Source organism: Acomys minous (assembly GCF_964271855.1).
Source record: "Acomys minous genome assembly, chromosome: 2".
Classification (NCBI taxonomy): Eukaryota; Metazoa; Chordata; class Mammalia; order Rodentia; family Muridae; genus Acomys; species Acomys minous.
This window is the reverse complement of record NC_140484.1, coordinates 38344827-38362347: the sequence shown is the minus strand read 5'-3', so window position 1 is coordinate 38362347 and position 17521 is coordinate 38344827. Positions and strand designations below refer to the sequence as shown.

At 41.0% G+C, this 17521-nt stretch overlaps 1 protein-coding gene across 2 annotated transcripts in view; it reads right to left on the bottom strand.

Annotated features, from left to right (window-relative positions):
* The window catches only part of GDA (guanine deaminase), a 79088-nt gene that overhangs the window by 5313 nt on the left and 56254 nt on the right, over positions 1-17521 (bottom strand). For both annotated transcript variants that reach the window (XM_084771750.1, XM_084771751.1), the window contains exons 9-12: positions 15996-16093; positions 13478-13545; positions 3648-3794; positions 669-799 (exon numbers count right to left, since the gene is read on the bottom strand). In XM_084771750.1, coding sequence (XP_084627876.1) covers positions 669-799; positions 3648-3794; positions 13478-13545; positions 15996-16093 — 444 coding nt within the window. The remainder of the gene's footprint in view (positions 1-668; positions 800-3647; positions 3795-13477; positions 13546-15995; positions 16094-17521) is intronic.

The following is a 17521-nucleotide window of genomic DNA, read 5'->3' as shown; positions in this document are numbered from 1 at the left end:
CCTAAAACCAAGAGCAGGAAGAACATTCTGACACTTTCCTTCTCTCCCAAGGCAGGTCATAAAACTCAGGGAGATCTTCTGGCCTTTCCTCAGATCAAACCCTATGGTGCTCCTCTGGCTCATGGGACCACGCGGATGAGAAACCTCCCTGTCCCAGGATCATTCCTTGTCTTGCACTTGAGCAAACAGGTCTTGCCAAGGCCTCCGATTTAATATCCTTGTACCAGGCCCAGTTCCCCACAGCTCTCCTTTCTCCATCACACCCAGCAGAGGAGCACTCGGGTTTATTGGAATCTTGCTTCCTTTATGACTTCTTGTATCATAGAAAACTTAGATCTGTATGCTTTGTTCTGGTTAATAAAACTTATAGGGATTCCCAGTTTTGAACCTGACAGGAATACTTTGCTTCCCCCTGAAGTAACAAATGGGACAAACTTCAAATAATCTGGTCACATAGTCAGACCTTGTCTAAAAACCAAAACCAAGAACAAAAATCCTAAGCTAAAAAGATTTAAAAACAACAGCAACAACAAGACAAACAATAACAACAAAGGCCCCCGATGGATTCATTTCTCACAAAATAAATGAATACATCTTACTAACTGGTTCAAAATCTGCTTCCCCCCGCCCCTTTACAAAGGCATTGTGTTTACATATTTTTTACTTACCTCAGAAATATCACCAATAAATTCCCCATAAAACAGATCTATGGGGGAGTCCGAAGCTTTGGGATTGATCAAGAGGGCATCAAACTCCTTGCCAACTTCAAAGTTTCCAATCTCACCATCCAGCCCCAAGGCTACAAATGGAAGAGAGTGAAAAGCAGTCAGAAAAGCTTCACAACATTCTGATAGCCTTGTTTGCCGGGACGGACTCTGCCAACACATAACTAGAGCCTCCAAAATTAGTGTCTTAACAGTGGAGCAGAAACGTCCTCCCATTCCAACAGTTCATGAGGCCTCTGTCTAGAAAGTGGAGAACGGAAATGCGGACAGCTCTGCCCATCACTACTGTCATAATCCTGGTGATGCCCTGACCTCAGCTGGTAGTGCACACCCCCAAACCCTCAAAGCAGCACGCTTGACACAAACCTACCTCATCCCTCCCCTTCAACCCCAACACTCCTAGCTTTGCCTTTTTTTTGTTCCATGAAAGAGTTGGTGATATTTATTTTCATTTCAGTGAATAAAACATCAAATTAAAAAAAAACCTACAAAGTTTTCATTACAGGCATTTCCATCATTAGTTCTTTAGTTTAAATCCTTTGAATAGAAAAAGGAAAGTCCCTTTTCAAAGTCCAGAGATTCTGTAACTCAAAAAAGTCCCAGTGATTTTTGACAAGAAGTCACTCTGTAACTTCAAAGGTTTTCTGGTTGCCCAAGAAAAATGGTTCCCTAAAATAGGGCACAGGCCAATAATGTCTACTGACTTTACACCTCTCCCATCTTACACCTGTAACTCATGTCTATGGTGATGGGGTGCTACAAAACACGTCTCATTGGTATAATTTATTAAAGAACTGCTGGTACCGGGCTTTGTCGCCAATGACACTATTTGATTGGCAGCTCCTTAAAGCCTGTATTCAAGTAAACATGCCTTGAGGTCATAGTTCACGCCTGTATTGTGTATTCCAGCATTTACTCATATTGTGCATCCTGTCACTGCCAGGGTATTTTATGCTCTGGAAATATTGGATAGATTTTTCTTTTCTGGTGTAGAACAGTACTTAAATGGCAACTCCTTTTCACTCTCAGAAAAGAAAAGGCTTTTTAACCTAAAGACATCTCATCGCCAGAGAGAAGTGGGGAAATAATAACTGTTAAAAGCAGCCAGCTGACTTCTGGGAGATCCTGGTGTGAGCCAAAACACTGGTACTTTGCTCCTTTACCACTTACGTGCTCCCTTTTGTCCTTGATAAAGGAGCACCACGCCATGAACCTTCTTGTTTTGTTTTTTGAGATAGGGTTTCTCTGTGTAGCCCTGGCTGACCTGGAACTCAATTTTTAGACCAGACTGGCCTCCAACTCAGAGATCCACCTGCCTTTGCCTCTTGAGTGTTGGGGAAAAGGTGTGCACCAGCACTGCCCAGCTTACAGTGTGAGTTTTTAATGATGCATTCAACATGAAAGTGTGTGCTTAGTAGGCCAGAGCAGCTGACACAGGTAGGAGGCTAAACTATTCATCAGAATATGGAAGGCTCAGAAATGAGCTAACGAAGAATCAGTGAACTTACAAATAGATTTAGACCACCATCTTTCCATAGATCCAACCATGCTGGTCAGCAATTCAAATGGTTTCAGGAAAATGCACTTCTTACTTTTGGAATGGAATGCTGGCTGTGTGGAGATGGCTAACAGGAAGTGGATGTAGAGGTTGTGGCAGAACTGGGAAGTGTCAGACTTTCAACAGGGATGTCTTCAGCCTGTTTCACTCAGGCTATACCACAGGCATAACCAAGAAGAGGAAACTTCCTTTAAAGTAGCCAGTGGCCCAACAACATTAATTTAGAAGCTAACTCCCAGGTGGGATGACTTGGCAAGTTCCCACAGCAGCTTGATCAGAAACAGCAACTTAGTAGAGCAAAACCCAGAGTCTGGGATGAAAAACTCCACTTCTGCTCAACCTGTTTTCATCCCTGGATGGCTATCAGATCACGGAGCTAAAGTATATAAGATATATAATGGTGCTGTGTGGGAGGGGCCGTACTTAAGAAATTCAGAAATGAAATAGAAGGCTTAGCAAAGTACGAAGGATGTAACTATGATTTCTCTCCCTTGAAATGTTCTTTTGCTAAACATCATATTCTAGAACACGCAAAGATGATATTGCTGGCTTTCCATGTCTGACTTGTGGCATCATCATACACCCACATATATCAGTGTGTGTATATATTTTAATTGCCCTGGAGCTGTGAGTGATTCAAAGCTATTTTCATTACACCATACTTCTAGAACAAACCCAAAGTGATGATTTCTGTCATGGTCACACATGAGAACTAGAGAGAGATGGTGAACAACATTCATCTGTCAGTCAACTACACTGTTACACCTTTCTCCATTTAAAGAAGTTTGCACAATCAGTGCCTGGTCGAGGCAGGGATTTATGTGGAGGACAGCCTAATGAGGTTAGAGCCTTCACTCTGCATTAGTGCTCTCTGGATTCACAACATGGCACACTGCATCCTGGCAGCCGTGTGTTACTCAGGTTCCTTTTCTGTAAAGTGAAATTAGCAACAATGGTTGGGAGGAGTGAACGGTAGCGCACGTCCAGGGTGTTCACCATGCTGTCCCCTGGAAAGAATTCAACTACCTTGGCAGTCTCTTCTGATAGCATTATCACTTAAGAAAAGAAAGCACTTGACAAGATGGAAGAAGGAATTGTCTTAACTCATGCATATGGCTAGGGTAAATATTTATTAAAATAATTAATATGACAGTAGTGTATTAAACATTATCCACCAAAGAGTGAATTCACTGAAAGAATGACTGCTTTGCCACATGGTTGTGCTTTGGGTGTATTATATGACACATATGAGTCATGACTATAGGATTTGCCTTAGCTCACTATGGTGCACCTTTGTGTTGTAGCCAAAGACACAGATTGGCATGGCAGTACATGGCATGAGAAAGGAAGAAACCGGTCATTACCTTGGCTTCCTCCAAGAGTGGCTAGTCTGAAGACTTCTTTGAGGGTGAGGCTTTTCTCATTCACCTTATTAATTAAGAGGATATTGGAAACCATCACTGCTCTTCTGATGGCATCGAGCATGGAGTAGGAGTAGCCACCAGCCACATCTACAGTAGGAAAGACAAAGCAAAAACAGTGATTTTTATGAAGATGGATGGTTTAACAGGTATATAAGCCACCACCACCCCCTCGGGTTTTAATGACAAATGTTCTATCTTTGAGTTTCTAAAAAGTTCTCATCTGTAATAACCACCATTTAAATGAATCACAAATTTGTCATTTGCATAAAAGCAGAAGGGCAAAGGAATGGGATAAATAAAAAAGGGGCACGAGAAAGGGGCACAAATGAGAACAAGTAAATAAATGGCAAAATACATATTAAAATGCTCTAACAAAACTCATTACATTGCATGATCGTTTTTAAAAACCACATGTCATTCACATCATATGTATTCCAGAATTAGCTCTGTGACTGCTCACATCATCCCAGGTCTTGTGACTTTTAACACAGCAGAAATGTCTTCTCTCACAGTTAATTTTGGAGGTCAGAAGTCTAAAATCTAAAAGTTGGCAGGCCTGGCAGGGAGTGTCACTCTGTAGCAGAATGTGTGTGGATGATACAAGGCCAGGGTTTGTACAGGCCTGTCACAGGCCCGTCACACCCTAGCACCACTAAGAATGTTGGCAAGGATCCAGGTCTCCAGAAGGTCCAGGAAGGATCCTGGTTTATTCCTTATAGCCTCTCATGTCTCATGGAGATCTTGGGTTAGGGCAGTAACTCCCATCTCTGCTCCATGATCTCATGGCCTTCTTCCCTTGGGTCTTTCCCATGTAGGCATTGATCCTTAGGAGCCACTTGCTCATAATGAGTTCATCTTGCAGGCTTACCTTAATTCTGTCTACAAAAACCTTCAGTCCTGATACGGCCATAGTTATAGGTTTTAGCAGACATCTTTTGGAGGTCACAACTCAACCCATTAGAATGTCCACATGGCTAATAGAGAAATATATATATATTTCTTGAACATTCACAGAACTTGTTCATATATGTCTGAATAACTGTGAAGTGGTTATAATACGACTTAACATAAACTCACACTTGCATCCACTAAGAAAATGTCTTAGAGTTATTACAATTCAGAAGAAATTTTTAGAAAAATTAAAAAGCCATTTTTAAACAGTAGTTCTTTGGGAAGCTTTAGAACGAATATATATTTTGGAAGCTTTGTATGACAAATAAGCAAAACTGTACAGACAGCTTTCCATTCTTGTTGACATAATGTTCTTGTTGACTGTGTACAGTTTACACTTCTTCGTTCAAATGCTGGTTTCTCCACCCCACTCTCTGGATCAATCCATCTCCAGTCTCAAGTTGGTGTAAACATGTCACCATTTGTTCTCTGTGTTGTCAGTAAAAACAAACTAGCCAATGCTGAGCAATAACAGAGAATAGGGTGGGACATCCTGATCCATTGAGGGGAGGAGCAAGAGGAGGAAGGAGAGGATGGGACCACCAGGAGAAGACTGGAAAACATCAAGAGAAAGGGCCTAGGAGATGATTTAAAAGGAATTATAAAGTAGGAAATCAGAATGGGAAGAAACTACACTAGCACGGAGGTTTAAGATGGAGTAATTGTTGTGCAGCATTGTGCTATAGGCTAATTAAATAGATCCTGATCTCTCTGTGTCATTATTTGGGTACAAAGCTGGTTAAGGAGTAACTGTTGATTTTACTAAAATAATAATTTGATATTAAATATTAAATAATCTTTCAACACATTCTAGTTGGCATCAATGAATGAGAAATGAGAGTTTTAGTGACTCTGGTTAATCCTCTATAATTATCTGAAACACTGCCTTTGGCAGAAACAAATGCATGTTATTAAATAAGTTGATGCAATGTCAAGTAAGATAGCATATTTTATCAGAGAACACATTTTATAGCTAAGCAAATAATCACCATAGCTTTAAATATTCCTATCATTTCTGGTACACATGTACGGTTATTAGTGCCTATAAATATTACAAAGATCAAAAGTAATTGGTTACTTAGTAGCAATTCTGGATTGCAGCTCAATTTCTTTGTTCATCTGTCCTGTATGTCCTTAGGTAAACTTGTATGGAGTTTTTTTTTAATAAAGCAATTTTCTTTATCTAGAACAGGCTAGTTAGAGGATCATCTGGTTCCCTGAAAAGTTTTATTACAGCTACTTAAGCTATTAGTCTGTATTAATAAGAAATAATCAGGACTGTGGAGATAGCTAAGCTCAGCCGGGAAAGTGCTTGCCACGCAAGCATGAGGTCATGAGTTTGATCCCCAAGACCTATGTAAAAAGCTGGGTGTGTTGGCACACTGGGAAGGCAGGGACACACAGATCAGGTAGCCTAAGTGGCAAGCACCAGGTCCTATTCAAAGGCTCCCCCACAGTGCCTAAGGAATGATACCTCAGGTTGACTTCTGGTCTCTGTATGCACATGTGAACACATGCATGTAGACTGACTCACACATATATACACCCGAGCATACATATACAAACACACACTCACACACACACACACACACACACCTCACATATGCACCAACATGTAGACACACACAAATAAATAATAATCACTCAGTCAGCCTTTTTGTGTGGAATTATTTCCTGTTAATTAAAAAGAAGCAAATTAATTAACATACCAAGAATCATTACAATAACAACACAACATTGACTTAATTGATCCTCAACACACACATGTAAGAAATCTGCTATTGTCAACTCCATTTTAGAGGCAAAAACATCAAGGTCATGGACAAAAAAATTTGCTTTTACCCAAGGTGCCATGCCACAGCAGCTAGTGGTAATGTGGTAATTCATAGAACCTCTAACAGCAGAGGCTCTCAAACATGAGTTTTTGTTAAAATTTATCTTGGAGACTTTTGTTAAAACAGACTTTGTGAAGTTGCTTTGTGAGAATCAGGGAAGGGGTAAGTTCAGGAAACTGTCTATTAAAATTATTTTTCAAGTTCATGGTTAAAAATGTATACATGGAGCTGGAAAGACAACTCAGTGTTTAATGACATTGGGCGCTCTTCTAGAGGACCTGGGTTCAAATCCTAGCACCCACAGAATGGCTCCCAATATCTGTAATTCCAGTTCCAAGAGATCAATACCATCTTCTGGCCTAAATAGGCACCAGGCACACACATGGTGTATAGACATACATGCAATCAAAACACCCACACACATAAAAAAAATTGTATGCATCTTATGCATACAATGCGTACACAGTATGACATTGGTGTTCTGTTTTGTTTCAGAGCTATGGTTGGAACTCAGGGCCTCAGCTATGCTACGCCAACATTCTGCCATCTTAGCCCTTCCTATGCCATTTTGGTGTTTGGATGCATCACGGTGTAGCTCAATCAGGCTACTTAACATATGCATACACATTATGTCCCCCCACTACCCAGTGAGACCACTTAAAATGTCCTCTTAGCACTTTTTGAATACATAATATGTTATTGGTTGTAGTTTCCAGAATATACAATAGGACTCTTGGACTTCTCTTGTCTAACTGAAATTTTGAAGTCTTTGACCAGTTGATTAAACAAAAGAACACAAGCTAATCTTAACACGGTCCATTTTGTAAAGTACTTCCTTTAAAGATCAGTTGTAAAGTTCAAAGCACCATTCACAATTTATTTTAAAGTGCCATTTACTCAGATAGCTTCTCTTGAAGATAGCTGAACTGCCTACCCACAGCATATGTGACATTGTTTGAGGACACTGAAGCATTGCTGTTGTTGTTATTTACTCATTTAGTTTTAGTTCTTCATTTTCTAATCCCTGAATGAGAGTCCCTCACTTGGTGTGATCAGTGCTCCAGACAACACAGACCTGAGTTTGAACACTCGTGGTGCTACACTCTTAGCTATAGACTGTCTGGCAAGCCAGCAGCCTCACTGAGTCTTAGATGACTCATCAGTAAAGCAGAGGAAATACTTTAAATTTGGGGATTAAATAAAATGATAGCTGTCAAGTAAAAAAAAAAAATAACATCAGCTATGTTTACTAAAGTAGTGAACTAAGAATACAATAATTTGGGAATAATGCACATTAAGTGTTCAACTATTTTGTCCTGTACTTTGTCTTTGGAGTTACAATAAAAGTGCTAAATGTAAGGGTAGAATGAAACTCTATTACTGTTTGGTCTGAAAGCATGCAAAGACTAAATATATTCCATTCTATGGAGATAAGGCCTTAAAGTGAACGTAGGATAAGAAAGCATGGAGTGGTGTGGACATAGATCTAAGTAATAACATTTATCTAAACTATTTTATTAACTATTATAGAAATGGGCCAAGTGCTGTGGAGTACACCTTTAACACCAGCAGAGGCCAAAAGCAGCCAGATCTCTCTGAGTCTGAGGCCAGCCTGGTCTACCTATGAGATGATGCTGGGAATCACATAGTGGAACATGCCGATGGCCTTTTAAATTCTGAATCCTCAGGAAGAGTAGCAGATACAGAGAGCGAGATGACCATATTTTTTTGTCATTCTTTCAGGAAGTGAAAAATTATTAGAAGGGCCCAGGAAGGACTAGATACCTATTAAGTCCAGTATTTCAGCCAGAAACAATGGCAGCATATGGCTTGTGGTAGAGACCAGTGGAAAACAAAGTGGATTCAGATAGTAGGAAGGTGACACAAGGCTAGACACTGTTCTGGCTTGGACATGAGGGAGGAGGATGAAGACGCTCAGGAAATAATATCTTGGTGTCTATGTGAAGAACTGCATTCTCTGACAAGGAGACTTAGGCCTAGATATGATTTGGGGGTAATAGAGGAATTTGAAGAGGAGGGAGAGTGCCCGCAACTGAAAATTCAGGCTTGGATTTCAAAGGAAGAGTTGGAATGCACATAAAAACTGAGAGGCTCCTGCCCCTGGAGGCGTTGCAGGTGTGGCAGTTGCATCAGTAGGTGGCAGAGAAGACAGAGTCTATGTCTACACTCAGTGTTCAAACCTGTGGACACCTGAATGACTAATAGCCTAACATTCCCTGAAAAAAGTGAGCCTGAGCTGACCACCAGTCCAGGGTCAGGGTGTCTGCAAAGACGCTAGCCTGAGATGACCACCAGTCCAGTGTCGGGGTGTCTGGACAGGAAGCTAAGCCTGAGATGACCACCAGTTTAGCACTGTGCAGGCCTGGGGGTGCAGATCACATTTGAGATGACCCTTGCTGATTGCCATAATGCCTAAGCAGGGCACAGCATTCCAGAGATGACCCCAGCCATTCAGAGACTTCAGGCACCCATTAAGAGGAGCAAGTAAGTGGTGAAAAAAGGAAAGAGAAAGAGAAACAGAAGGATGTGGTCACAAGAAAGAGAGGCAGAACTGGAGACCCAGAGGTAATGAGGAATAGCCTGATTAAGTAGCTGGTGATGCCACCTGGGACCATGGATCCTGGCCAGTGTTGCCACCAAGGGCCACATCTGGGTCTGTGGCCCTGCAGCAGCAGAGGTTTGTTACCACCAAAGGTCAGGCAGATTTTCCCTGGTCTGGGCTGTCGCCTAGGGACATGTTATGTCTGAAGGCTGTACAGAACTGGCCCCACCCATCACCTGGGCATCCTGGGGGAATGAGAGCAGGAGAGCTGACCCTTCCACTCACCAGATGAATAACGTAGGAGAGCTGCCCCACACCTTGCAGGAGTCGTGGGTGAGCCAGCTCTGAAGATACAAACATGAAAGACCTGGCTCTACCCCTTGTCTCCCTTGTAATCGTGTGGATGGAGAGACTTCCTCCATCCCTCCTGCCCCTCACCACCTGCGGCAGCTAGGAGTCATGAGAGCAGGGGAGCTGCCCCTGCTCCCTCACCAGCTGTAGCGCTTCAGAGAGCAGGCCCTGCACCTCACCTGGGCAGCATAGTAGAGATGACCCTGGTGGCAGGGGTGCTGTTGAGCCAGCTCTGAGAGCATGAATATAAGAGATCTGGCCCTGCCACTTGTCTACCTTGTGGTGAGGTGGGTGAGGACAAGATGACAACCTCCCTCTCACCCCTTGCCTCTTACAAGAGACAGGAGAGCTGGCCCTGAGGTCATCAGAGCAAAAAAGCTGTCCCTGCCCCTCTCCTGCTACAACACTTAGGAGACCAGGCCCTGTGCCTTGCCTGGGCAGCACAGTAGAGCTAGCCCAGGATGTACTGGCTGTGGGTGAGACAACCTGGGGGCAAGAGTGTGGGAGAGCTGACTCTGCCTCTTTTCTGCTATGTGGTGGCTCAGTGAGGAAGAGATCCCCTTCCCTCCTTTTTGCTCTCTCCACTGGCAACAGGTGAGAGAACTGGCCACTATGGGGTCAGAAGAGCAGGAGAGTTGGCCCTCTCCTTCGCCAACTATAGCACTAGTGTGAGTGGGCCCTGCACCTCACCTGGGTAACAGAGTAGAGCTAGCCCTGGTTTCCGAGGTTGCTGGTGAGCCTGCCCTTAGGGCATGAGTAGCAGAGCTGATGGGCTGACCAGCTCAGATACCTCACAGGCCCAGCTCCAGGGCTTTGAATTGGCCTACCCAAATATCTACCCCATCAGTGAACTGCTGGAGTGCAGATCCAAAACTACAGGATCTCCACGACACAGGGCAGCATCAGGATATCTGAAAGGAGTCGCAGTGAGGTTCCGGTATTAGCAGTGCAGCAGAAGCCAGAGGCCTCATACAAGACCAAGGGGGTCATTGCAATGAGCATCTGCAAGCAAAGAAGTGGGGACAAAAGGGTACACTGTGGGACACTGTGACACACCACAGCTTCCATGATGAGATTTTCTTTCTTTCTTTCTTTCTTTCTTTTTTTTTTTTTTTTTTTTTTTTTTTTTTTGGCCTACTGCAGGGAAGGTTGCAAGGATGGAGGGTTGCTATGAGGGCAGGGAGGGATGAGTGGGATTGGGGTGCATGATGTGAAACTCACAAAGGACCAGTAACTTTCTTTTGTTTTTGTTTTGTTTTGTTTTTAATGAGCGGCATGTCCAGAGTGGAAGACAAAAATTCCTAAGGGGGGAAAATGTGAAGTTCAAAGAAAAGATTGACTTAACTGAATCTTGAAGGCAGCTTGTCAGAGTATCAAGGAAAAGGAGAACAAGACTTCAGAGAAGAAAAATGGCCAGCCACAGGGGAAGATTTAAAAAAAAAAAAAAAAAAGACTCAACTTTTCTGACTCCCATGTAAGCTATTGAGACCAGGAGAAGTGTCAACTACAGCAGACCACAGAGGCATCCAGAGCTATGACAAAATGTCATCTTTTCAGAAGCAGCAAAGAGATCAAAGCTGTAGACAGTCACAGAAAAAAAAAAAATCAAAATGGCTTCCTTGATGGCTGGGCAAGAAGGGTGGAGGGGGGAAGAGCTTGCTTAGTTTTCTTTCCTATATAATCCTAGACCACCTGCTCAGGGTGGTACCACCCACAGAGGCCTGGGCCCTCCCACATCAATCATTAATTTAAAAGAAATGCCCCACAGACTTCTCTATAAGCCAGTCTCAAGGATACAATTTCTCAGTTGCAGCTCCCTTGTCCCCAATTACTTTAGCTTGTGCCAAATCACAGGGAATGGTGGCACTGCCAGGTTAGGGTGGAGAACAGTCCCACGGAAGTGGGACAGTGGCGCCATGTACACTGTTTTAATGAGTTTGTACATCTTGCTATATGTATTTGTTTTATACATTTAAGCTTTCCCTTCAGGTCACTGTTTGGGCCTTACCCACTGTTGATTGTGCCCTTTTCTTTATATTTTAGAGCCTACAGACCCTATTTTAATAATTCCTTAAGTAGTTTTCTTCATCCAGAGTAAACATTCTAGGTCCAAAATTCTGAAACCTCAAATTCAAGTTACAACACATTAGAAGATTCCACATTTGATGTCATGTGGTATACACATGTGAATAAAAAATTAAATTACCTCAGTCTATGTGTATGAACTCTATATGAAACACAACAAATGTCAAATGAACACCTGTGTCCATTCCTCCAAATATTTCTTCCTTACACAGCATACATCACTCAAAATTTGTATAATAACATGTTAAAAATATATAAATAGTATAAACCCCAAACTCAAGGAAAGATCTGATGCTCAGTTTCAAAATCAATTATCATGTGTTTCCACCAAAGGAATGTCTTCTTGACTTACCATGACTTAAACAACAACAACAACAACAAAAAAAACCAGATACACTTTTAACACCATTAACATGGTCTCTTTACAATTTCTAACATAATTTATCCAAGAAACTTTAATCATTTCTAGAGTACTCTTCAAACAAATTCACTTCTCTGAATTCCCTGATGCTGTCACTGCTCTCAATTTGAACCTCAGCAGAAATGTTTTACCTGCTCTGGTTACCCCTTCTTTTGTTGTTATTAACACACATTAATTGTACAAATGAATAGATTTTGCTGTGGCAATTCGATATGTGGATGTATCTTATCAAAATTTGGTCATGTCTATTTTCTCTTTTTTTACCATCTTCCCCATCCTCATGACTCCTTTCCCACACACAGTCCATTTTCTACACTTAGGAAACCTTTGTGATTTTGTTTTGTTTGTTTGTTTTTTAGTTTTTCAAGACAGGGTTTCTCTGTGTACCCCTGGCTGTGCTGTACTCACTTTGTAGAACAGACTGGCCTCGAACTCACAGCAATCCGCCTGCCTCTGCCTCCTGAGTGCTGGGATTAAAGGCGTGCACCACCACACCCGGCCTCACCTTTGTGTTTTTGTTGGTTGGTTGTTTTGTTGGTTTGTTAATTTCTACTTGTGGGAATGCATTGTGAACTTGTGTCCCTGTAACTTGGTGCTTGGCTGGTGACAGCTTCCCATGACTTCCATGTGTGTACTCACATTCCTATATAATAACCCTTCCTTTTGACTCATCACTAATGATAGAGACTTTCAAGTAATTATTTTCAAAGGGACCATAAGGGGAATATTTTCCAAGACTTTATATACCTGAGAAGTTTGCTGCTTTTACACATGAAGAAGAGATGACCCAATATATGACTAATATTTTTGATTAATAATCCATTTGCCTTCAAACTCTTTGCTATTATATTTGTACCGCAACAAGAACAACAGTCTAAAAGAAAGCTGGCTTTTTTTGTTGTTGGTAACATTTTACTCCCTGATTCAATGATGTGAGAAATAAAATATTTTGCCACAAGATGTTCAGTTATGACTTAGCACATGGGGTATACGTTCTCTCGACACTTTTCTTTCTCAAGCTTTGACCGCGACCTAGTGTGTCTATCCTAGTTCCTCATCAACCAGAAACACCTGTCTGCATGCTATGCCTTAACCTACCGACCCATGCTCATTGATCAGTTTCTGCCCCCTACACTATCCTATGACTCTAAGGTGCACTTGCTCAATTTTCGTCTCTACATCACTGTCTAAATTTTCAGCAAGAGTAATTTAATTCCTTTTTTAAGAACTTATTTTATTTTTTTAAATTATGTGGCCACGTGTGAGTTTGTGCATGTGAGTGCAAGTGCTCATTTAGCCAGAAGAAGGTGTTTATCCTCTGGAGCTGGAACAGACCATTGTGAGCTTTTGGGCATGGATGTCAAGTTTGTAAATATCAAGCAAGGGTAATGATTTTGGGTGGGTAAAGGCTTCAAAAATTCTCCATATTTGATGCTTATTATTGACACCCATCCATCCCTAGCAGCTAACAAAGCCCACATGCTTTAAGCACAGACCCAAGACCTGTAAATCCGTTATATCAGAACAGAATTCACCAATTCAGCTCCAGATGGAGGCTGCTTACCTGTCCCCAGCCCTATCTTCACTTTATGCTTCAGGACATCAAGCACGTTCAGTAAACCGCTGCTCAGCCTGGGGAGAAAGAAGACGCAAGAACAAGGAAGTCCGTGTGATTTGAGACCATAAGGACACTGCCAATGAAGGGGGTGATGTCACTGAGACCTGTGATTCCTATCCTTATTAGCCCTAAGGTTAACAGTCACCCAGACCAGGTCAGGAAAGTGTTGGAGTAGAGAAGACCACAAAAACGCTGCTTCCTGGCCTGAAGTCACTCCAGGGAGGTGCAAAGGAGCAAGGACTAGGGAGAAAGAAGAAGAAGAAAATCTACATGGAAAACGGTGAAGAATTAAGCCTTCTAGTTAGTCTGTGAGTCTAATAGAGTTAAAGGCTTTCTAGCCAACTTCTTCTACGATAGGAAATACAAGTTACAAAACATCGCCTTCCCTAGGTATCCAGAACAACATATTACCCTGAGAAGCAATTTGTGTTAGGACACAAAAATAATATCCTGGTGTATGATGCTTTTGCTTCAGAAGCAGCCTCAGCCTCAAGAGTGAGAGTATCTGCCTGACCTCCTTTTCCCCTGTGTCCATACCATGGAAGTCAGAAGTTCTAAGGCTGTGGTATAGCTCGGAGGAGCGCTTGTTTAGGATGCATGTGGCCCTAGGTTGATCCCCAGTAATAACAACAAACCAACTAAAATTTCTATTGTTTTCCCCTAAGTATTGCCATAATCTTCCATCCTTATGTCTTATGCTGGGCAGTGGTTCTTGGACATACTTAGTCTTAAAGACAGTCATAGCCTCCATTTTGGAAGAGGTCCTGCCCCCTTCACAGAGGGTAAACAATATGACACCAGGACCTAGAAGAGGTGAAAATGCCTTCTGCAGTATCCCAACTTGATAACTTGGCATTAGATCGAAATCTCTTTGTCCAGTTACACTTCTGTGTGGTTGTCATGGAGGGTTCTTTATATCTGCTGGTCTTCACTTAATGGTTCTATGCACATAAAACTTGGAGTAAGCATGCTTTCTAGGCTTTTCTCTCACTAACCAGTGCTATTTTTTAGAAGATTAGTGATGGCCTTGTGATAAATGTGAAAAGGTAATCTTATCCCATGTTTTTCTTCCCCTGTGATCACAGGGTCAAAGGTGGTACAACCAAAGAGGTGGAAGCCAGTGGATTGTGATCTGGAAGTGCAGATGTGCTGCTTCATATAGTAGCAACTAGGAAAGAGAGTTCCTGGCCAGAACTTTGAACCTTATCACCTTCATCCCGTTAGATCAATGAAAAGATAAAGGAAGCGAAATCATGTCATATGTAGGGGTTAAGATGTTTGTAGGTCTGATAGATGTTTTAAGTTGATAGAGATTAGCTGTGATAGATATTGATTTACATTAAAAATTGTAGGCTCACCAAGATAGAGAAGATGTTTTCTTCTAGGTTGCCAAATACAAATAGCCAAAACACTATGAATATAACATTTATATAATTCCTGATTGTTTTGTGTTCTTCTTGCTGTATGTAGTTTATTGTATATATGTGTAATAATATAAATATATATGCAAAAATAAGTTAATTAACTAAAAAAAAGAAGCCCAAGAAGATAGATGGTAAAATGACTTGCCTCAAGGATACACTGCACTACAATTTCCAAAGCACCAGTGTACACAAGGAAAACCCAAAACTCTCCAAGATCAGCATTTATTTGAAAAGCTGCATCATGTTTTAGTTTAGAGAGTATTTTACAGTTTGCCCACCGTGATAACTGCTTTGATGCCATTGACTTCTTCGCTGTGTGTTAGACTTCACAATAGCACTAAGATCACCTGCCCCCATACGCTACTTGTACAACTATAAGTTCGTAATCCAGCATCTATGGATGAGAATCATTACCCACAAGCTCCCTAAAGTTAGATACAATATTTTTTTTATATCTATGGGCTTGTTTTGCTGGAGATATAAGCCATAAGTTTCAGCTGACTCACTGATGAATAACCTTGAAGAAGGTTAAGGATGTGTTACAAATAAACCTTTAATATTCTGGGGAATATGAAATATCCTGGGCTCTCCTGTGGGAGCTACATCTCATCGCATGCGGCAACATGACAGAGTTCTGTACACCTGTAATTCCAATCTAAACTCGGGAGCAGACCATCTCCTGGAGACATGCATTCCTTCAATCTGTTCTCAGCTGTAAAGCATGAATGATGTTGATTTTAAGCTCTGTAGGTTCTACTTCCTACTGCTGCACACATGTGCACATACGTGTGTGAGTGTGTGCATAAATGAAGAGATTTCCAAAGATGTAGTGATCTTTAAATGGATACGCTACAAAAATGCCGTATTTGAAATGCCTTCTTTTTTCACCTTAGTATGCATCCACTTGGTTCCTTTCTCACTCAAACCAACTACAGAAACTAGACACTAGAAGGAATGATCGAGAAAACAAAACAAAACAAAAAAAACCACCAGTGTACACTACACATTAATAATCTACCAAATAGTTATTGTCTACTTACGACAAGTTAGAGTTGGGACAATGTGCAATGGACGCTCCTCGTTCACTGAAGATGTTAAGCTCTTCTTCAGAAAGGTAGCAGCCATGTGCCATCACCGTCTAGAGAGAAGAATATTCTGCATGAAGTTTACCATTAAAAATGGTTGCACTAATACTCATGGCTAAATACTGCAAGAAGACAGAAGCATTGGCCTCCATGAGCACAGTTGCCATTATTTGAAAGGACAAAAATCCCTACATTAAAATATATATTACAAAAGTCTCAACAAATTTGCATATTTTATCTATCTATCTATCTATCTATCTATCTATCTATCTATCTATCATCTGTCTGTCTGTCTGTTTATATATCCATCCATTCAGCTATCTATCTATTTATTTATCTAATGATTGATTGATCATAGTGTTGGCGATCAAACCCAGTACTCTACCACTGAACTCCATCCTAGACCTAGCTCTTGCTTTTGATTCTTTCAGCTGATTTACAACACAGTAAAGGGTCAGCCAGCTCATTTGTGGCACAGAAAATCCAGCCAGATTGAACACATTATGATTGTATCATCTCTCTTGTATAAAAATTTCAAGCTGCTTTCTTTTCTAAATCCAGTAGATGTGCTTGTTGTAGGCTAATACTTATTTATATTTGAATCAGAACTTTCTAAAAGTGCATGCAACTGTAAATATGATTTTGTACAATGGGTTACTTATTGTAGATGGAATATTTTGGAGGCAGAGTCTCTCTATATAGCTAAGGCTGGCCTTGAAGTCACTATGGGTACCGAGCTGACCTCACACACACAATCTTCCTGGCACAGCTTGTGAGATGCTGGGATTGCTGGCATGAGCCATTGTATCAGAGAGAATTGTTCTTTATTTCTGTTATTAGTTTTACTATAGGTGCCTGGACCATTAGTACATGAAATCAGGACATGTCATATCATAACAGCTTTTAGTTAAGGAGCTAAAACTTATTTAAGAAAGCAGGTGTCACACATGCCTGAGACCTCTCTAAACTTGCATCTTTGCAAGATTTGTGGGTTTTCAAGTAGCATTTAATTCTATAAAAGTTTTTTTTTACATTTTAATATAAAGTTTATATCCAATTGCTTTCTCATTTGGAAGGAATAATTCAATAAAGCATTCTCAGGCTCTGTGCTAATAAAATTAATATGAAAATGTAAGATTAATTTATTAATCATATGGTAATATATGTAAAGGAGGATGACACTTCCGAAGTAAATTTACATTATTTATGCAAATTACTAACCTTTTAAATCACTTGCATTCGTATCTCCTTTTGTGTAGTCACTAAGAAATTACTTGCTGCAGTAGACTCTCAAGGCATTGTGTTCATTTCATGGAAGGCCAAGGCCAAAGGGCATAATGCTCTAATGAGGTTTCTTGCCACTTGCATTAATTTTAATTAGTTATAAAAGTAATACATACTTGTTTTTCTAAACTTCAGTTTAAGAAATTACATTCACCGTGTATCTCTGGACAGTTTCTATGTGTGAAAACACACTAACA